The sequence below is a fragment of the Berghia stephanieae genome, chromosome 3, assembly GCF_034508935.2.
Source record: "Berghia stephanieae isolate SIO BIC M18660-M18661 chromosome 3, UCSD_Bste_1.3, whole genome shotgun sequence".
Lineage (NCBI taxonomy): Eukaryota > Metazoa > Mollusca > Gastropoda > Nudibranchia > Aeolidiidae > Berghia > Berghia stephanieae.
In genome coordinates, this window is record NC_088362.1 from 75,545,755 (window position 1) to 75,568,343 (window position 22,589).

General features: G+C 35.2%; 3 protein-coding genes across 4 annotated transcripts in view; 1 reads left to right on the forward strand and 2 right to left on the reverse strand.

Moving 5' to 3' along the window:
* The window catches only part of LOC144968447 (glucose dehydrogenase [FAD, quinone]-like), a 45,629-nt gene extending 36,140 nt beyond the window's left edge, over positions 1–9,489 (forward strand). For both annotated transcript variants that reach the window (XM_078906823.1, XM_078906824.1), the window contains exons 8-12: positions 3,497–3,647; positions 5,691–5,842; positions 6,442–6,619; positions 7,805–8,027; positions 8,462–9,489. In XM_078906823.1, coding sequence (XP_078762949.1) covers positions 3,497–3,647; positions 5,691–5,842; positions 6,442–6,619; positions 7,805–8,027; positions 8,462–8,591 — 834 coding nt within the window. In that variant the 3' untranslated portion in view covers positions 8,592–9,489. The remainder of the gene's footprint in view (positions 1–3,496; positions 3,648–5,690; positions 5,843–6,441; positions 6,620–7,804; positions 8,028–8,461) is intronic.
* Positions 9,490–10,899: 1,410 nt separating this feature from the next.
* On the reverse strand, positions 10,900–20,921 carry LOC144968446 (uncharacterized). The gene is made up of 2 exons (XM_078906822.1): positions 20,834–20,921; positions 10,900–19,590 (listed from the first exon to the last, which is right to left on the reverse strand). The coding sequence occupies exon 2, from the start codon at positions 16,965–16,967 to the stop codon at positions 13,770–13,772; it is 3,198 nt and encodes a 1,065-aa protein (XP_078762948.1). The 5' UTR covers positions 16,968–19,590; positions 20,834–20,921; the 3' UTR covers positions 10,900–13,769.
* On the reverse strand, positions 20,627–21,890 carry LOC144969347 (glucose dehydrogenase [FAD, quinone]-like). Its single transcript, XM_078908456.1, has 2 exons — positions 21,698–21,890; positions 20,627–21,056 (listed from the first exon to the last, which is right to left on the reverse strand). The coding sequence occupies exons 1-2, from the start codon at positions 21,888–21,890 to the stop codon at positions 20,830–20,832; spliced, it is 420 nt and encodes a 139-aa protein (XP_078764582.1). The 3' UTR covers positions 20,627–20,829.
* Between the last annotated feature and the right edge of the window lie 699 nt (positions 21,891–22,589).

Genomic DNA, 22,589 nt, shown 5'->3' on the forward strand with positions numbered 1-22,589 from the left:
AGGAGGAAGAATAGGAAGAGGAAAAGAAGGAGGAAGAGGAGGAGGAGGAGGAATAGTTGTAGTAGTAGTAGTAGTAGTAGTAGTAGTAGTAGTAGTAGTAGTAGTAGGAGTAGTAGTAGGAGTAGTAGTAGTAGTAGTAGTAGTAGTAGTAGTAGTAGTAGTAGTAGTAGTAGTAGTAGTAGTAGTAGTAGTAGTAGTAGTAGTAGTAGTAGTAGTAGTAGTAGTAGTAGTAGTAGTAGTAGGAGGAGGAGGAGGAGGAGGAGGAGGAGGAGAAACTCACTCGTGTCAAAACACTGTTAACATTGTACAGAATATTAGGGGCAGATAATTTCAGCTGATACGCTTGTTTTGTATTGTTTCATGTGTGTAGGCTTGTAAAAATAGAAGAAGAAAAGAGATACTATTACCATTTGTATGAGCCGAACTACAAATTTTATTCTTTGCAATTTGTTCATCAAGCTTGCCACATGGAATCAACATTTTCAATCCTTCAGTTCAAATTGCCTGTAAGACGCCCTTTTGTATCAGCACTCTTTGAATATTCACACTCTTACAATATTCACTTTTACCTAAAGCCTGCTACTCATTCACATCGAATGAAGAGGGCTTTGCAAAAGCACCAAAGTATGGACCGGACTTTTTTGTAGTCATTATCACTAATTTTGTCACTGACCATACTCAATATCGCTTGACTTTTACTTGAGATGAGACACCGTATTGATTAACTTTATTACGTTAAATGATATGCACACAGACGCTGCCATAATATTATTGTAAGACTCCCACAGCACAAAAATGAAACTAACCTTTATACTCTGAAAACAAATTGTTTAAGCAGTTTACTAATGTAAGACACATATTTAAAATTTTAGCCAGAAAACTCGTCCTTCAAATATCGATCGACTTAAATAAACCTATTCTTCGCAAAAACTCTCAAACCTGGGATTTCAAATCCGTGTCTTTCCGGAGTACGGCAGTTAACGGGTTAATAAGAAATAGGAAATTGAATAAAGCATTAAAAAAAAAAACCCTTCTAAACTGAATCTTTGTAATAAACCTTTAACTTTCGCACCTCAAATGTTCATAATAATATGTGACCCACCGACTTGAAACGATAATATCATGCCAGAGTGATTTATAGAAAGATGAAAAAAAATGAATTATAGAAATGTTGCTGCTGTAAGCTTGATAAAACAAAACAAAACAATAGTCAAATGAAATATGGAATGCAAACTTCAATTGAATCAACGAAGTTAGTATATAGTATGAGACTGGGGCTAATTTTTTAATTATCATTGTTGTTGTTGTTGTTATTATTATTATTACTATTCTTCTTCTTCTTCTTCTTCTTCTTCTTCTTCTTCTTCTTCTTCTTTTATTATTATTATTATTATTATTATTATTTATTATTATTATTATTATTATTATTATTATTATTATTATTATTATTATTATTATTATTTGCGGACGAGAATGAATATCATGTCTTGTAGTTACTAAAACTAAAATTTCACATTTCTGGCTATTTCAAAACTCTTTATTTTTGCATCTGGTCTACCGTTACATAATACCCGTAGTCTACCCGTGGTTTATCGCTACACAATACCAGCAATCTACCGCTACATAATACCCGTAGTCTACCGCTACATAATACTCGTAGTCTAGTACCGCTACATAATACCCGTAGTCTACCGCCTGGGTGGGGTTCCTGACCTCCCATAGTGGGCAGGGGGGTACATACTGTGTCTTCTATCCCCTTATATCTGTTTTCCAACTTGCTTTCTGGCTTTGTCTTGGAATGAGATTACTTGGTTTTGTCCTGGTCCTGGCCAGATGCCCTGGCTGAGAGGAAAACAGTCGAATGTATAGTTAGTTTTGGGAGATGATATTTTTTTCATTGTAAATCATCTCTCTGTTATGCACTGTATTATGCTTTTTTAAATATTATATATGATTTGTAAAACATTTGAGTGTGTTCCTCTTAGCGGGGACCTGTGCTTGTGTCTGGATGAGACTCTTAGTGATCTCAAACTAAGTACTTTGATAGAGTGCTTTTGGAATATACACCTGTTTCTTATTTGAACCAATTCCCCGTTGTCTTCCCTTTTCTTGGATGCTTTATTGTAATTCTAGAACTTTTTACTATCCCATTTTCTTCCTATTTACTGGCGCTGATATGACCTTAATGTGTTGCAAGCGCCGTAAAACCCTTAAAAATAATAAAAACAAACGAAACAGTAGTCTACCGCTACAGAATACCCGTAGTCTACCGCTACATAATACCCGTAGTCTACCGCTACATAATACCCGTAGTCTAGTACCGCTACATAATACCCGTAGTCTACCGCTACATAATACTCGTAGTCTACCGCTACAGAATACCCATAGTCTACCGCTACATAATACCCGTAGTCTACCGCTACATAATACCGTAGTCTACCGCTACAGAATACCCGTAGTCTACCGCTACATAATACTCGTAGTCTAGTACCGCTACATAATACCCGTAGTCTACCGCTACATAATACCCGTAGTCTACCGCTACATAATACCCGTAGTCTACCGCTACATAATACCCGTAGTCTACCGCTACATAATACCCGTAGTCTACCGCTACATAATACCCGTAGTCTACCGCTACAGAATACCCGTGGTTTATCGCTACACAATAGAACAGTAAAGTTTGCTGCCCCAAACGTAAACAATAACAAGTTGCTAGTGATTTCCGTTAGGGACCGGAATAATTTACGCACAATATAGGTCTCCCAATTTTGTAGTTTGAGTTGTAGGCAATACACTTTCAGTATTGAAAATATGTTTACATAAAATCTAACAGTTGCAGAAATAATAATATAAGACTAAATTATTATGAAAATCAGGCTCCGAATAATTCTCGTTTTGTTCATACCAGCGCAATAATTTGCTCTGGTCTAAAAATAGATAGACGTAACTTTTGATAAATTTTACCTTTTGTTCCATAAAATATCCATATCTAGACATTATTTGATGCATGATCGAGTATTTATGAATATGTGTTTCTTTTGCCACCTAACAGCCAAATTTTAAAGGTTATTTTCTTTCTATTATTTACATTGGAACGTGAGCTGTCAAGACAGGAACATGTGGTTTGCCATGTGCTTCTCGACCTTTGTTTACGTTTGGGGCAGCAAACTTTACTGTTCTATACCCGTGGTTTATCGCTACACAATACCAGTAATCTACCGCTACATAATACCCGTACTCTACCGCTACATAATACTCGTAGTCTAGTACCGCTACATAATACCCGTAGTCTACCGCTACATAATAACCGTAGTCTAGTACCGCTACATAATACCCGTAGTCTACCGCTACAGAATACCCGTGGTTTATCGCTAGACAATACCCGTGGTTTACTGCTTCATAATACCCGTGGTCTACCGCTACATAATAGCCTTTTAAGGCTCACACAATAAAGTTGTTCTGTATGAAGATCAATTATTGTTCTGATTACCAGATCCCCGTGATAGCGGATCTCCCAGTTGGACAGAATCTCCAGGACCACCTGTTCTTCGAATATTCTATAGGCCTCAACACATCAGTCGGTGCAACACCAGAATGGCAGGATTCGATTTGGTCCCGGTTACAACATCAACTATTTGGGACAGGTAGGATAAGAGATTTAGACAATATACAAAGATATATGTGTCAGTGCATGACATAATCAGTCGGAAGGTGAACATTGTGGATTTGCAATTTCTAATTTTTTTTTCTTTCCATTTCCTGAAAGAATATGCTGTCCAGAGCATTTTAATCTTTATTTGAAGTAAATCGGATGATTTTTCATTAAGTTATGGGAAAGGTATCCAGAAACTTTACTCAAATTTCATACTATTTCAACTTGACTAGCTTAAAAAAATATTTAGAAGTGAAAGCTTTGGTATTTTCCGAAGATGTACAAAAATTGTTGATTTTATCATTTATGACAAGTACTCATTTTAAAATAAAAATTGACCTTTTAACTGCACTTGGCAATATCTCAGTTCAAACCTTATCACCATCCGACTGATTTTGTCATTCACTGTAACATATAAAGATACAACGATGTCTAGAATGTCACTGTTTGAAATTGTCATTTTCACAACATTGCATAGTGTGAATTCAACTTCTTTTTGTTTGATGCTATTCGGGGCTCAGAGATCTTAATATTTCCATGCCATTCCAACATTTTAAAAAATTAAGAAGGCCACTCCGTTTTTAAGCTTTTAAAAATATAAAAACGTATTAAAAGTTCGATATTAATGTATCTCGGGGATCAAAGATACATCTTTAAAACCATTGACAAATTGGTCAACAGCGCCTCGTTTTTCTTAATCAAATTCTTTAAAATTCATTGTAGAATTAATAAACACTCTAAAGCAAAGTCATATTAAATTAATGTCATAACATTGTCGTTGTCACAATTCCGTATGCACATTATTCCGACAATGGTGCAAACCTTAGAGTAATGGTGCTAAATATACCGTATGACTACAACACAAAAGGATGGTCAACTCGCAACTTATGCTGTGTATTATGGGTTTTTGTTTTTATTATGTATTGCTTGAGGAATTATTTACAAACCTGAAATGGTGTCTATGCATTAGCTCTAGACAAAGCAAAGAGGAAATCACAGGAAAAAAAATTCTGGAAATCAGACACCCCCAACTTGGGATCGAAGCTCAGACCATATATTATGTATATAGCATTGTGGAATACATTGACCTACTGACCTGTTCCTCCTTGCTCTTTAAGGGGGGAAAATACATCCTTCCCTGAAGAAATAATATATAGATAATCCATCAAAGAAGCATCTAAGATTAACAGGAATCATCCATGGTGTCCAAAGTGAGCAAATTGGGACTTAATAATCGTGCCCAAGGAAAAAACGAAAGTGCCTTAAGTCAGCCTGGAAACTGGGACCGTCCGGGTCATAGTGCAATGTCTTAACCACTTGGTCATTTCAAACAACCCATCCTCTCTCTCTCTCTCTCTCTCTCTCTCTCTCTCTCTCTCTCTCTCTCTCTCTCTCTCTCTCTCCCTCTCTCTCTCTCTCTCTCTCTCCCTCTCTCTCTCTCTCTCTCTCTCTCTCTCTCTCTCTCTCTCTCTCTCTCTCTCTCTCTTGAAGATAAAAGGCCTCGAATAATTGTTTCTGATTCCGATCTGGTGGTCTCTGCCTTTAGATTAAATTGCCTCACACCCCCTCAGCTGTTGAGGTTTGCGAAATTAAGCACTTCCAAGTACTGAAGGCCTCTATGCTAGTTCAATGTTTCGAGTCCTTTCAGGATAACTGTCAAGGGTTTTGTGGATGATATTGCTTCTTCGTCTTCTGAACGTGTACAGCAAGCGCAATCTGCGAGATACATATCGTCGAGTTACACGTTGTAAATGATGTTGAGTCTTTGAAAAACACTCCTTACTCACGTTCTCTCAACACTCTCAAGTGTAAAATGAGTACCTGATCGGTAAAAGCACTGTCTCTGTCTAAAAAAATGGCGATAGCGCCTTAAAAATTTTATGTCTTGTCTTGTGTTGGTGTTGGCTTGGCAATTTAAGAAAGAACTTTGAGCCCATTAAGTGGATATTACGTTATATTATAGAAGATTAATAATTTTTTAAATCTTCAGAATGATTCCGATCTTTTTTTTTTTTTTTTGTCTTCTACCCAACAGGAATTCTATCATCGAGCCACTACGTGGAGGTCCAAGTTTTTGATTGGATAGGAGACGAAAGCAAGGATTTGGCTTGGCCAGATTTTCAGATTATGTTCCACCAAACCCCGTGGCGGGTGGAGTCTCTGAGAAACTTTGGCTTCACAGAAGAGGTGGGTAGTTTTTAATGTCTTTGTGCTTTTGTGTGTTTTGACACCAGCTTTCGAAACTTTCAGGTCTGGTTCGAGTCCCGCTGTGGATAGACAGAGTTGAGTCCTTGAAAAAATGATTCTTTTCTCACATTCGTTAACCGTACTCAATTGTAAAATTAAGGAGTACTTAACTGGAAAAAAATGCAATAGCATACAGGCGTCTTGTCTCGTCCTACATGTTAAGTTTTGTTATTAGCTTGGCACCCATTGTAAAGCGTTTTGAGCTTATTTTGAACTAATAAAGCTTATATTATTATTATTATTATTATTATTATTATTATTATTATTATTATTATTATTATTATTATTATTATTATTATTATTGTTATTATTATTATTATTATATTATTATTATTATTATTATTATTATTATTATATTATTATTATTATTATTATTATTTAGTAGTAGTAGTAGTAGTAGTAGTAGTAGTAGTAGTAGTAGTAGTAGTAGTAGTAGTAGTAGTAGTAGTAGTAGTTGCTGTTGTTGTTGTATCATTATACACTCTTATTGTGATATGTTATGTTATGTTATATATATATTTTTTATGTCAATGTTACAGACATTGGAGCAATCTGCTGCCAGAGACAAACATACAGACATGTTTGCTTGCTTGCCATCCTTGCTTCGCCCTGAAAGTGTGGGTTCCATCACACTTAGGTCAACAGATCCCTTCGACTATCCTGATATTGATCCTAATTACTTGGAAAGACATGCGGATGTAGACCTGTTACTACAAGGTAGGGTGCAACCAGGGGTCCCGATAGCTCAGTTGGTAGAGCATTCGCTTCACACGCAAAGGGTAGTAGTAGTAGTAGTAGTAGTAGTAGTAGTAAATGCATAAGAAGTAGTAGTAGTAGTAGTAGTAGTAGTAGTAGTAGTAGTAGTAGTAGTAGTAGTAGTAGTAGTAGTGGTAGTAGTAGTAGTAAATGCATAAGAAGTAGTAGTAGTAGTAGTAGTAGTAGTAGTAGTAGTAGTAGTAGTAGTAGTAGTAGTAGTAATAGTTGTAGTAGTATAGTAGCAGTAGTAGTAGTAGTAGTAGTAGTAGTAGTAGTAGTAGTATAGTAGCAGTAGTAGTAGTAGTAGTAGTAGTAGTAGTATAGTAGTATAGTAGTAGTAGTAGTAGTAGTAGTAGTAGTAGTAGTGGTGGTCGTCGTAGTGGTTGTTGTAGTCGTTGTTTTAGTTCTTATTGGGATGTATCAAGTCCACAAAGTCATAACTTACGCAATTATATACTCGCAGTTTCTATAATTCGATGTTTTTTTTCTTGTTCCAGACAACTAAATAATAACTGATCTATAAGTGACTTGATCCTATATTGAACACTTCTTGGAAAATAGTTTAAAGAAAAGTGCAAAGCAAATATTTTCCACCTTTTGTCAAAATGTAATTATTGCATTGTATGATTTTTCATAAAATAAACCGAACACGAAATCTATTAAGACGGGGCTGTGGAACTTGATCAAATCCCTGCCTAACCCGCTTTCAAAAGGGAAAGAAGCGGACACTTTTACATTTTTATTGGATAACATCCCCTGTTAAAGGCATCAAGAAAATATTTTTTGCTCGGCCATTATAATTTTCTCTTCTTTTTTCTTGTTTTTTTTTTACTTTTCCTTTTGCTTGTTTACGTTACACACGACACGTGATTGCCGTTCGCAAACAAATAGAGCATAGGAAATTTGATAGCTTAGTATTTTTAAACTTCTACCCTTAAACATTGGTGTATCCTCGTAACCCCTGACATATTAAAAATTGCTGTATCCTCCTAACCACAGACATAACAATCCTTACGATTAACATCTTATGATTTTATGTTGACATAAAATGAATTTTAAAATGGATTAAAAAAGAAAATATGTGATATGGTCGGATGACTGCTATATGGTTTTAATTAGTTTGCACTTTAAAAAATAAATAAACAGGTATTCGTTACTGTCAACGATTCATGCGGAGCCAAAGTCTGCAAAAGATTGGGGCTGTGCCAGCCGACAGCCCCAATAAATTCTGTAGCCAGTACAAATACGACAGTGACGATTACTGGGTCTGTTTGATACGACAACGAATCCACACAATCTACCACCCTGTAGGGACCTGTAAGATGGGGGCTAGAGGAGACAAGACGGCTGTCGTTGACCACACTCTAAGGTGAGTACACTATTGTAAGGTATGCCAACGAAACTACGTTCTTTAACAATTACTATAAGAAACAAATTGAAATCCTACAAAAATACAACAAAAATGTTCTCCAACATGAGCATTTGTGGATTTTAATATTCTTCCCCAACATCAACAAAAAACAAAACAAACAAAAATTACGTCCAAAATCTTCGACATGGCATTTTTGCGATGTGTTTATTCAAGCAATCTTAAAATTATTTTTTTCTAGATAGATCTATTCATTTTTTTTAAAAATGTATATTGAAATTTGAATAATTGGGTTTTATAATGGTAACAGTTCAGACTCGTATAATATATCGTCTGGCGGCTGTGGGCTTCTAAACTTTTCCGGGGTTTGTTCTATGATATTCTTTGATTTTGTTTGTACATACATTTGTTTATTTATTTATTTTTTTTGACAGAGTTCAAGGTTTGAAGAAATTACGCGTTGTGGACGGTTCCATCATGCCGTATATAGTGTCAGGAAATACCAACAACCCTATCATCATGATTGGAGAGAAAGCAGCACACATGATACGGACGGGTGCTTAATATGTATATTTGTGATCCATCATCTCATAAAGGTTTTATGTTTGAGTGAATCTGATGCACACAAAAAATGAATTTTAAAGATAGAGTGACAAAAAATCTGAAGTTTTAGTTATTGTAATCGTAGTTTTATACTCATTCTCTTCAGTGATAATGTACAACATTTTGCTTGGGTCTCATATTTTGACTGAAATGTTATTGTTTAGCGTTTACCAAGCGTCTGTCTCGTCCTACATGTTGGCTTGTGACATCCTGTAAAGGGTCTTGAGCACATTTAATGGATAGTGCGCTATATGATCTCAAGTTGTTTTGTTTTTTTTATGTTGCTTTTTATAATCAGCCCGATATAATACCGTTTTGAGGTGGTATCTCTCATTTGTATTTTCTTGATTGGGGATAGGGAGGGGGGGAGGGGGGGGGGGGGTGGGCACGATATTGAGTTGATAAAATCAGGACTAGTTTTCATTTTGCTGTTATGAAAATGATATGCACGGGAAATAATTTGATTAGGTAATCATACAGCATTATAAACTATAGATAGTATGAAGTTGACGTCACTCGGGTCTTTGCCAGACTAAAAAGTTAAGGTTTCAAGGTTACATATAGTTTTGTGTGTTGGTCCGTTATACTTCTGGATGGCAATGTTGTGAGCTTCTTAGCCGAGCGCATACTACCTATAGATTCAGGACTGTTACGTGCATGAAGTGCAAGTAAAGATTGTTGCGATTAGTGGTTGTTTATTATTAAACTCATCATGAGGGATATGGGGAAGTAAACACAAACGCAAAGATTGAGAAAGAGAAAGAAATTAAAAAAAAAAAAATTAAATGAGAGAGAGAGAGAGAGAGAGAGAGAGAGAGAGAGAGAGAGAGAGAGAGAGAGAGAGAGACAGAGAGAGAGAGAATATCAGTATATAATATTCTTGAAAGTCCATGGTGGAAGATAAGCGTGGCAATCTAAATGTCTATAACAATGATCAAGGGAACGATAAGTCATGGAAAAGAGAGAGAAAGGAAAGAAGAAACAGATGGCGGGATTTGTGTAATTCACTCATACACCATCATCATCATCTTGACCATCACCATCATTATTATTATTATCATCATCATCATCATCACCATCATCATAGTCGTCGTTGTCATTATCGTCATCATTAGCATATCTATCCATATCATTATTATCATCATCGCCATCACTATGGTCATTATCATCGTAATGGTCGACGTCATCACCCTCATCATCGTCATCATCATGAATGCTATAGAGTAGGCAGGTGATGAATGATTATTTGAGTTTTATTGTTAAATGTCTGGTAAATGTCTAATTTGTTCAAATATTATGCCATATCAAGGAAAGTATGATCAATACTTTTGTATGCCATCTAATTCAAAAATATATTTTATTATCATTTCTAATCATATTATGATATCTGCCAATATGGATATAATTATATGTATGTACTTTTGTCGTCAAATAGCGTACTTTCATTATTGATTGGTTGGTTTTTGTCATTTGTACAGTATGCATTTATATATTTAATTGTTTTCTATATTTACGGATATGTTTCTTTATTCAAACAATTAGTTATTCATTATTTTCACACAAACAAGTCAATAATTGGGGATATTTCACCATCTAATTCGACGTGTGCATATATTATGCAGGTCTGACATCCGAACCCAATTATGGGCCTAGTTTAACATTGTTGTAATGAAAAATATTTTGCGTCATTTTATGAGATTTCCATTACAACAATGAGCCCACAATGAATTGGGTAATCAGACCAGCCAATACGTGCATGTCGATCTAATGTCATAAACATTTGGAATGCGCTAAAGAATCAATATAAAATTATTTCACTTTTTGAAAGGGACTCCTATGCAAACTTGTCCCTAACTTTTCACTCTTCTTTTTCGCCTAATTTTTCTAAAACTTCTCAACCCATGATATTGATAAGAGAAGTTAAGCATTGGGTTATACAAAATGGACGCTTGGCAGGGGCAACTTATACAGTCTGCTGAGTGGGGTTCCTGACCTCCCATAGTGGGCAGGGAGGTAGCTTACTGTGTCTTCTATACCTCTCTATATATTTTCCAACTTGCTTTTTGTCTTTTTCTTGGAATGAGATTACTTGGTTTTGCCCATTCCCATGCTTTACTCCTTGGCTGAGAGGAAAACAGTCAAATGTATAGTTAACATTTTGGAATATGACATTGTTTTCCTTGTAAATCGTCTCTCTGTTATGTATTGTTATATATGGCATTTTGAATGCATAATGTAAGTATTTGAGTGTGTTCCACTCAGTGGGATCATATGCTTGTCTCTGGGTAAAACTGTTAGGTGATCTCAAACTATACACAGTGATAGTATGCTCTTGGAATCTTCATCTGTTCTCTATTTGTACAATTTCCCGTTGTCTTACTTTTCTTGTGTGTTTTTAATTTCGAATCTAAATTTCTTTTTTTTCCCCCATTTTCCTTCATTTTACTGGAGTTGAACGATATAAACGATAAATATGTCGCAAGCGCCAAAAAACCTTTAAATATAAATAAACAAACACTATACAGTCTGAAAAGAAATGCTGGTTGAGGCATGGGTAAAGCATTGGAAAGCTCATCCAATAAGGTGATAATCTGGAGACGTGAATTATAAATGTTCACCTTTATTAATAGTTGCCTTTTTATCACAGACATTGCTCATTGTCGCTTGAATTATTTTACATTATGGATCTTGTTCAGATCTAACGGAAAGAAAGTTGCGATTAAAAAAATCTTTATATCGAAAAGGTAGCAGGCAATTGTATTTGTGTATTTCATGCGACATGGACAAAGGTGAACTTCATGAACACTTTGACTCTAGGGCTTGTTTTTTTTTCTCCTGAAAATAATCGATAAAAAGGTCAAGTGTTCCTGTGTATTGAAAAGAAACAAAAATCAGTTCAATGAATTATTTTATAATATTTTAGGTTTATTTCTCTTACAAGGTAAAATTATAATATCCTAAGTATACAATCTTGAGACAATGATGTGTAATGCATTACGTCATATCCGAAAAACAATTTTTCTCTCACACTTTGTACAAGTAATGATTATTGACAACTTAATTGTTTAGAAATTATCAATTATTTTCGATATATTATCGCCAAGTCTTTACAAAGAGCAACTTTTACAATCACAACCATTGCTACTACCCTGTCACCAAAGCTGCCATAATCACCACTGCCGCTGTTCTCCTTCTTATCATCACCCCACCACCACCAGCCCTGCCAGCAGCAGCACCACCTCAATTATAATCATCATCATTGTCATGGTCTCAAGTGAGTAAAGAGCTACTCGACTATGCATAAAGATATATGTAGAATGAGGCCCCAGAATTTACTAGTTACTATAAATGAAAAACAATTAACGATTTGTTTACAATGAAATAAAAATAATGATGAAATTTAATTAAAAGAGATAAACAGTGATCGTGGCAGTTACAAATAGAGATATGAATATTTTACGTAACTTATGATAATATCTCAGGTTCGTAAGTTTACGTTTCCAGGCAGTTGATGGGCTTGGATGATCTATTCCTCTGATAACAGGATTGGACTCGTAAAATTCCACTTCCAGGCAATTGGTAAGAGGTTATAGTGTAGTACAGCGGGCTTGGGTTTGATCCTTGAAGATTATACAATCAAAGTTAAAAGCTCCGGCTTCTTAATGGTGTAGATATAATATCTACAAAGTCCCAAAAGATAAAAATCTTCCAGTATATATATAGGAATAGAGTGACTGGCCGTCCGGCATAGATTGTGGAGAGAAAGTGAGTGTCGAATGTTAGACCTATCAGCTTTTATAATAAGTGGCTACGTGACAGAATGTAGAACGAAAAGTATTCACTAATTAGAAATTAATTCGAGGGAAGGCTATAAAAGGAAAGACGATCTAATATTAGAAGGTAAAGTTTATCTAAGCCTACCGAAATATAACTGGAGTGAGATGAATTCAGTTCTTAATAAAATAAAATTTAATAAGAAAATTGTGAACAATCTTTACTGTGACACCCCCCACCCACGTTTAAAATATACTCTTTAACCATTATGGGAAAGATAGATTTTACAAACGGAAGTAAATTTACTATCATGATACTCTAGCATTAATCCATTGTTATGATTTGTGCTACAATTAAATTATTTATTAACTAGACATGGAAATGTTTATATTAACGTAGGTATATGAATGGGCGACAATAACAATGAAAGATTGTGATTACAAATCATTGTGATGAACGACATGATGGCAATGTGATTACAAATCATTGTGATAAACAATAGTGATGGCAATGAAGCATGATTTAAGTCGATGATATGAAGGTAATTTACTGAATGAAATGAATGAAAATGTAAATGGAATATTGACATTTCAATTATTAATCATAAATGAGTGAAAATTCATAACAATGATAGATAAAGAGAAGATTCCCCAAATCATCAATGGGTATGGTATATATATCCAAACAATACTCAATGTTACATTAAGTTGGGTCATCATGTTTACAAATAAAATTATCGAATTTGTGTGTTCTGATTTGGCATAATTTGCGAGGTAACTAACAGTATGCATGGGAGGTTAAGTTATACCCTTCTCACGTCATTACACTAATCGAGAAAGTAGGTCGGCGTGAATATTTTCACAACCTGGTATGTGAGAGATACTGAAAGTGTAATTTTGCAAAAATAGACTCCACCTTAGTACTCTACTATTATTCATTTTGTTATTTCTTATGTACGTGAGTGGTTTATGGTCCGTTTCGACCACAAACTCTTTTAGCAGTAGATATCTGCTGAATGTCTTTAAAGCAAAGACGATGGCCAGTCCTTCACGCTCTATTACAGAGTATCGTGATTCTCTGTCCAATAATTTTCTGCTTGCATATAAGCAAGGCATTAGAGTTCCTCATGTTCCTGTAATAGTACACCTGCGATGCCCTTATCAGACGCGTCAGTTCTTACAACAAATTCTTTTGATATGTCGGGTAATTTAAGAATTGGTTCTGAACAGAGTAATGCCTTTAATTGGTTAAAGCTATTCTGACACACTTCTGTCCAAACAATTTTGTTCGGTGACCCATTCTTTGTCAGATTTGTTAGCGGTGTCGCGATGTGCGCGAAGTTGTAAATGTATTTCCTGTAAAAATTTAGGAGCCCAAGTACTTTGCGTACTTCTTTTTTTTTTGTCTTAGGTGGTTGCAATTGTGCGATTTTTGTTTGTTTTTCTGTCTCGGGTGTCTGTGTCCCATGACCAACGGTATGATCAATCCTGCATTTGAAGCTTCGATATTAGTAAACATGGGTTGCGACACTGTGTCTCTATCAAAATATTTTTTTAGCATATTTGCATGGAATGTCTTTGTTGTGTTGTTAATTTGAATCTCGTAATTAACACCAGATCGTACTGCTAATACCTTGAATGGTCCTTTCCATGTAGCTAAAAGTTTACTTGAGTCATCGGGTAAGAGTATTAGTACTTTGTCACCAATCTCAAATTTTCTTGACTTGCTTTTTCGATCGGAGTATTCCTTGTATTTCTCTGCTTTTTTAGTGACGGATTCCTGTGCTAGCTTACATGTGTCCTCTATTCTGTCTTTCAGGTTTCTTACATATTCGTAAGCAAACATAATTTCGTTATTGTCCTCCTCATTCCCTTTACAAATGTCGGCTACTATATTGATCGGGCCGCGAGGTGATCGTCCATACATCAACTCAAATGGGGAGTAGCCTGTAGATTCTTGGGGTATTTCTCTATATGCAAATAGGATTGCTGGTAAGTATCTGTCCCAATCATCTGGTTTTTCTGCTGACACTTTTCTTAACATATTCTTTAGAGTGCCATTAAATCTTTCACAAAGACCATTTGCTTGGGGGTGGTAGGGAGTTGTGAATGAGTGTTGGATTCCCATGAGTTTCATGGTTTCATGCATCATATGTGATGTAAATTGGGGTCCATTGTCCGACAGTATCTCATTTGGTATGCCTATTCTAGTAAAAATTGTCATCAATGCTTCAGCTATGTGATCCGATGTAGTTGATTTCAATGCTATCGCTTCTGGCCACCTGGTTGCGTAATCGACTAGTGTTAGTATGTGTGTATGGTTTCTATCTGATTTTGTTAAAGGGCCTATAATGTCAATTGCAACTTTTTGAAAAACTTTTTCAATAACTGGGGTTGTCTCTAATGGCAATCTCGGTATTCTGCCTTTTGCGACTCTTCTTTGGCATGTGTCACAAGATTTCACATATTCTCGGACGTCTTTAGTAATTCCAGGCCATGTGAAATTCTCGGATATTCTCTTCAATGTGGAAGAGCTCCCAAGATGTCCAGAAGTTATTGAATCGTGCGCTATTCCAAGGATTTTGTTTCTGTAAATACTCGGCGTGACCAGTTGTTTAGCTATTTTGTTTCTTTTCCTATGTAACCTGAACAGAATATCTTTTTCAATGATGTATTCAACTTTTGATTTCGTCCCTTTGTTTGCGATATTGAAATATGAAGTTAAAGTCGGGTCCTTTTTCTGTTCTTCAATGAACCTGTTCCTGTCAAATTGTTGTGGTTCTAGAGAAATAGTCATTGGCTTCTCTGTTGTCTTAGTCATCTTTCTTGTTTCTGCTAGACAAGCTGTTTCTTGGGTTAATGACCATTCTTTTACATCTGTTGGGTTGTCTTTAAGACCTTTTATATTGCCAACAATAACATCAGCGACGGGGTTGGGAAGTATACAGCATTCCACTATTCCTGTATAGTATGGGGTTTCTATGTACACGTTAGCTGTTTCAAAGGTTTCGACTGTGCCACTGAATGTGATGCATTGTACCGTTTTTCCAGTTTTGTCTTCGTCATTGATCAAAGATGCTTTTATTCCTACTGTACTGCATCCTGTGTCTCTCAATATTTTGCAATCAGTTCCATTAGCTTTGCCTTCACAAAAAAATAGCGATCCTGATTTGTGAGTTTGTGTTAAAAGTGACATACCTTTCACGCAATACACATTTATATTTTCTCCTGACATTACTCGTGTCTGATTATTTACACCTGTTTGGAGTGATGCATTTGCAGTTTCTTTTGGATATCCCACGATTTTGTAACATTTGTCTGCTGTGTGGCCTTTCATTCCACAATATTGACATTTAATTATAGGTTTGTTGGTTTTCTTATACTCAGTATTATTGTCAGTGCTATTTCTTGTTTTGTTTTGATAGGGTCGGCTATGGTCTCTATTGAACTGTTTGTTCCATGGTTTGTTACTATGATCCTCCTGTTTCACTTGCGTGTTCCGAGTGATTGATCGGCTCGTTCTATTTGAGTACTGAACTTTAGGTGTACCTGGACTCTGAGCAGCGGCAGCGTAGTATGGTTCCTTCAATGTTCTGCTAAGGGGTGTCAATGGATGTGCGCTGTTAAAGTTTTCTGCGTAGATTTTTAATTTGTCCAAGTTTTCTGGCTTTCTCTCTTTAAAGAATGCGACTAAATCTGGGTTGCAAGCTTGATAGATTCGATTCTTCAGCGTGAGATAGTAAAGGCCTGCAAAGTCGTCTTGTTTTACGTTTGCCAACTCAAGCCACCGATTTAGAAATTGAGTAATTCGGTTCACGAATGTATTAAAGTCTTCTCCACTTTCCGGTTTTGCAGTGTGAAACCTTTCCTGGTAACCATCTTCCGTTAATCTAAATCTTTTTAGTAGAGCGTCTTTAATTTTTCCATAGTCATCTGCATCTTCAGTTGTTAAGGTATAGAAAACTTTTAGCGGTTCTCCAGATAAGCAGTTAATCAAGGCTGTGGCCCATTTGCTTTCTGGCCAACGATAACCTTTAGCCTGAACTTCGAATCGGTGTAAGAAGGATTCTAAACAGTCTGATCGTTCATCGTATATTGGCATGCGTGGAAGTTTCACGAAAAATTCATCACTATTATTATGTTTTTTTTCATGACCGGTTTTTGTTTTTTCAATTTCCAGCATCATTTGGGTCCTTTTGGTTTCTTCTTCTGCTAATGCTATTTGTCTTTTTAGTTCCCTTTCTTGGACTCTTTCTTCTCGTTCTTCTCTACGTATTCTTTCTTCGTGTTCTTTTTCTTCTCTACGAATTCTTTCTTCGTGTTCTTTTTCTTCTTTACGAATTCTTTCTTCATTTTCTTCTCTACGAATTCTTTCTTCATTTTCTTCTCTACGAATTCTTTCTTCATTTTCTTCTCTACGAATTCTTTCTTCATTCTCTTCTCTACGAATTCTTTCTTCATGTTCTTTTTCTTCTTTTACTTTCTCTTCGCACCATGAAAATATTCTTTCCTGGGGTATTTCTAAGTCCTTTGCGAGACTTAAGTATCTTTTATATGCTTCCATGTTGTAATAAATTAGTTACGATATTTTATATATATTATATTGACAGGATACTGTTACTGACTGTTTTATTTATTTACACTTACTGGAATGAACTGTTCTATTTTTAGAAATCTCTCTCTCTTATTTCAACTTATTATGTATGTTGAATTTGATGCCTTTTATCGTTATATCTTATAAAGCAATGTGTCAATACAATGCGGAGTTATTATGACTTGTGTCAATAACAATGTGTCAATCGCGTGTACTCTAAACTATGTTACTACGAAAAATGTATCACCAATGTGTGTGACTCGTCGTTAGTTTGTGTACAATTATTCGCAATGACGCTAATGTACTAGAGTGTGATAACAATAATAGGATGCCAAAATAATCCCAAGTTATCTATCACTAAATATAACACGACGGCTAGTAGACTCCTTTTATTATTATTTAGTTTTTAAAGACTCACTTTTCAGAACATAATATATAAGTGGTTTTCGGTAACAGTAGTATGCCAAAAATGCATTTAAAACAAATCACTATGCAAAACAAATCACGATGTCTATAGTTACTATGTGATGCCCAACTCATGTAAAAGGGAATAATGAAGGATATATCTACCAACTCAGTTCGTGGCTGGGACCTCTCTCTTGTTCAATGGTTGTTCAACAATTGTAATTAGGCATTGAAGAGTGTTTAACAGTGATGTCTGAAATACAAAACAATAAAATATCGTAAGATTTACAATAGTTACAAAATGTGTTCACAACACTGAGTGATTGGATGATAGGTGAATGAATCGTTATGGAATGTAAACATATTGAAAACAATTCATGAATGAGGCAAACAACAAAATGAAATGAGTGATATAATAACAAAGTGGACAAGGAATGAATGAATGAATGAAAAACTGAGTGAATAGATGAATGAATGAATGGATAATGTATGAATGAAAGAATGAAGGGAGGAATAAATGTATGAATGATTGGATAAATGAGTGAATAAACGGATGAATGGATGAATGGATGAATGAATGAATGAATGAATAAATAAATGAATGAACAATGAATGAATGAATAATTTATAAATGAATAAATGAATGAAGGAATGAATCAATAAAATGCTATTCAATTTGAATGAAAGAATGAATGGATAAATTGCTATTCCATTTAAATGAAGAAATGAAAAAGAAAAAAAATTAATCCTGTAAATAGGGAGTTCAATTAAAATATGATAAAGTGGGGCAATTAAGAGTTTTACAATTTAAACTTTAAAGTTAGATGAAATAGATATAAGTAACTAAATAAATTCAATTCTTTATATGTGTCCCCTCCAAAATGTCATGGTCTCAAGTGAGTAAAGAGCTACTCGACTATGCATAAAGATATATGTAGAATGAGGCCCCAGAATTTACTAGTTACTATAAATGAAAAACAATTAACGATTTGTTTACAATGAAATAAAAATAATGATGAAATTTAATTAAAAGAGATAAACAGTGATCGTGGCAGTTACAAATAGAGATATGAATATTTTACGTAACTTATGATAATATCTCAGGTTCGTAAGTTTACGTTTCCAGGCAGTTGATGGGCTTGGATGATCTATTCCTCTGATAACAGGATTGGACTCGTAAAATTCCACTTCCAGGCAATTGGTAAGAGGTTATAGTGTAGTACAGCGGGCTTGGGTTTGATCCTTGAAGATTATACAATCAAAGTTAAAAGCTCCGGCGTCTTAATGGTGTAGATATAATATCTACAAAGTCCCAAAAGATAAAAATCTTCCAGTATATATATATAGGAATAGAGTGACTGGCCGTCCGGCATAGATTGTGGAGAGAAAGTGAGTGTCGAATGTTAGACCTATCAGCTTTTATAATAAGTGGCTACGTGACAGAATGTAGAACGAAAAGTATTCACTAATTAGAAATTAATTCGAGGGAAGGCTATAAAAGGAAAGACGATCTAATATTAGAAGGTAAAGTTTATCTAAGCCTACCGAAATATAACTGGAGTGAGATGAATTCAGTTCTTAATAAAATAAAATTTAATAAGAAAATTGTGAACAATCTTTACTGTGACAATCATCACCATCATCATCATCATCATCATCATCATCAACATCATCATCATCATCATCATTATCATCGTCGTGTCACCATCATCTATTACTATCACTCTTATTACAACTGCCTCTCACACGACTGCTACTATAATCACCATTAAGCATTTTTTGTTTTGTATGCACATTTATGATGTAATTTTAATTATCCCTCCCTGGCATGACAGTAAACTTGTTTATTTTCTCAGTGAAATGGCCGTGCGCTCATGTGGGTAAAACTTACTCACGCAAAGACGAAAATTATAAAAATAAGAACAAGAACAAAAAAAAAGCCAATTATTTAATGGGTAATCCAAATCCTTGTGTACCCAAATAAATTATATATATTATGGCAATTTGAATAAATACACATGGACATCATCGCAATTCGTATAAAAACACATCACAATGTTATGCACCCGTCTTTATCATATGGGCTGCTTTTTCCCCTATCATAATAATTGGTGTGTTGGTATTTCCAGATACAATCGCGGGCATTATAGAACCATCTGCTACACGCAAGCCACTTACTCCTTGAACTCTGAAATAAAATTCATAGGGACATTACTTGGATAAATTCACAAATAATATTCATTGGAATTATTGAAACTATTGACCGATCGATGTCACTAAAAAAGTCCATGATTTGAAATCATAAATATAATAACTATTTAAAGAGTAGTTCTTCTCGTAATGACCGACCACATCCTGTCACCCATTGCTAAGCAAAATGACCGGCTACGAACTCAGCTTAAATCATCAAGTCACCGACCAGTGAATGAGTTTGTATAGGTTGACTTGGGTAAAAAGTAAGACTACGTCCTATGTAAAGGGTTGCAGGATATTGTTACTGCACATTCCACACTAAGGAAATCGAGATAAAGTCAAATTTCTTGCATCCTTATGACTCTAAATGGCTAGTTTAGTTCGGACAAATTAGAGCATTATTTGTAAAGAGATATAACGTGAAAAAAGGTAGATTTTGCCTAGCTTTGCCGTTATCTAAGACAAACCATCATTATAATATACGTATCTCCTCTGATTAGCAATAATCCCTATCGCTGGGGTACGAATCTATACTGTTAGTCGTTTTGTGAATTTATCGGGCTCATTTTATGATCAAGCGAGTGTGACCGCATTCTCTATGTCTAGAACGACGTAGGTTTGAAACTGCCAAGGTTAATTATAACAATTCCGATGATGCACCGGTCAGCGTAAAAAAACCCCCATGAAACTCAAAATTCAATAGACATGCCAAAGAAAATATTTGTCCAAACAATCAGTTTAGAAAGATCCTGCCTTATCAATCAACCTTGTGTTGAAGCCGCTGAAGTGTCTGACATGTTCCAGAGTGCTATATGATTGCCCAAACATGAACTCAAAAGAGACTATCATAGATTTGAGGCAATCGAGTTAAGTTTTTATTGAATATTGTTGAGAAAAAAAAATTAATTGACGGCCAGTCAAGAACCGATGAAAGAATACTTGATCTATAACTGCTATAAATCATACAATTAAAACAAGAAAACCGAGATACATCTAAAATTGCATTTAACTAACTCGAAAGAAGTAGCGATTCTGAAAGCCAAATTGAATAGAAGCAAACGAACGCAGGTAACCCTTGCTCATCGCCATTTCAACTTCAAACCGTCTCAAAATACAGGCAGTGCATAAGAAATATGTGACTCTTTCGTGTGCAGTCGCCAAAAGTGATGGCGATAAAGCAGATGAGATCTCATGTAATTTGTTTTTTGATCATGATTGTGTAAAATCAAAGAACCTACCTTAGAGTGTAGTCAACGACAGCTGACTTGTCTCCTCTAGCCCCCATCTTACAGGTCCCCACAGGGTGATAGATTGTGTGGATTCGTTGTCGTATCAAACAGGCCCAGTAATCGTCACTATCGTATTTGTACTGGCTACAGAATTTATTGGGGCTGTCGGCAGGAACAGCTCCGATTTTTTGCATACTTGGAGCGGTCATATACCGCTGGCAATACCGAATACCTGGGTTAAAGAAAATAAACATTAAAAAAATACATTTAAAAAATCAATATTTCAAGCATTTCCATCAAATGATGTCGACTTGCATATCTTTATCTAGATATATTTCGGGTGGACAACAATAACTAAATAACTCTGACTTCTGATGGCGTTTTGCTAAGACATCGCTAATATTAGACATAAAAATATATGTATATAGTAATGCAAAACAAATATATCAACAATGGACGCAAAGTGTTGTCAAAATCTGAGAGAAATAGAAAAAAAAAAGTAATATGAATTCGACGTACAGATCACTCGGCGAGACCGCAAAACCGCACAATTACTTTCCTGTCCCTTACTGAACACAACAGAATTCCCCCCGGACTATACAGAATACCTCCCTGAAGATTCCATCAAAATACCAACTGATGGATGAAAAGCGTTGTAGGAGGAAATAACCAAATGAAGTGAGGATAACACACACACACACACACACACACACACACATATATATATATATATATATATATATATATATATATATATATATATACATACATATATATATATATATATATATATATATATATATATATATATATATATATATATATATATATTATATCGGGCAAAGTGTCGATTTATAAAGAATCAGATCTCACCTCGAACCAATTGGTCCACATCCTCCTGCCTCTGAAGGTAATTTGGATCCAAGAGAGGGTAATCGAATGGGTCATTTGATTTCAGGGTAACTGTTCCACGACTTTCGGGTCTCAAAAGGGACGCCTCACAAGCAAACATGTCCACTTGTTTATTTCTATGTTCCGACTCTTGCAAGGTCTGTAAAATATTCATTATCGTGGGCAATGTGAGCGTCACGTATCTATCGATTCCAATTGTAGAATTTGTTTTGGTTTTGGTTTTGTTATCGCATTTTGTTCTTTTTTTTTTTTTTTTTTGGTCTTTAATAATTTCATAATCTTAGATCGTAAAGCATAAGAAGGCTATACAAAAAATGCCGTGCAATGACAAAACAAATTTTTCATTTTGGCCATAAAACCTCAATTTCACAGAGACATATCTATAAATTAAAATGACCCCCAAATTGTCAAAATAGTCAAGAACACAATGCAGTCTAATGTTTATGAAGTAAAACTTTTCTGGCAGACATAAGAAACTGTCAAATTTTTGTCATATTATTATTTGCAGGAAAGAATATTGAATGTTGAGTAATACCTGAAATAATATCAAATGAATTGCTGAAGCCTTGCCATCCTACTATTCTAATAGAAATTAGAGAAAAACAACACACGTAATTCACAAGTTGAATGTTGAGCCATTGCTTCTAAAATTAAACTTTTTTTGTGGGGGGGGGGGGGGGGGGGGGGGGGGGGATTCAACGTACATAGACCGATCATAGCCTAATGCCCTAGCAAATGTAGACACTGTTTCTGCGTAGCAACTCTCACGAGTAAAAGGACGCTGACACTATTTATGTGCTTTCAGATCACGTACCTACAGCTACCGTCTACTTTATCTAATCTTATGATAAGA

What these genes read in the sequence shown, in the direction of transcription:
- LOC144968446 (XM_078906822.1), bottom strand. Translation starts at nt 16,967, where the DNA reads ATGGAAGCATATAAAAGATACTTAAGTCTCGCAAAGGACTTAGAAATA.
- LOC144969347 (XM_078908456.1), bottom strand. Translation starts at nt 21,890, where the DNA reads ATGAATATTTTACAGACCTTGCAAGAGTCGGAACATAGAAATAAACAA. An exon ending in TGTGGACCAATTGGTTCGAG is followed by an intron (nt 21,057 to 21,697) that starts GTGAGATCTGAT and finishes TCTTTAACCCAG; the next exon opens with GTATTCGGTATTGCCAGCGG.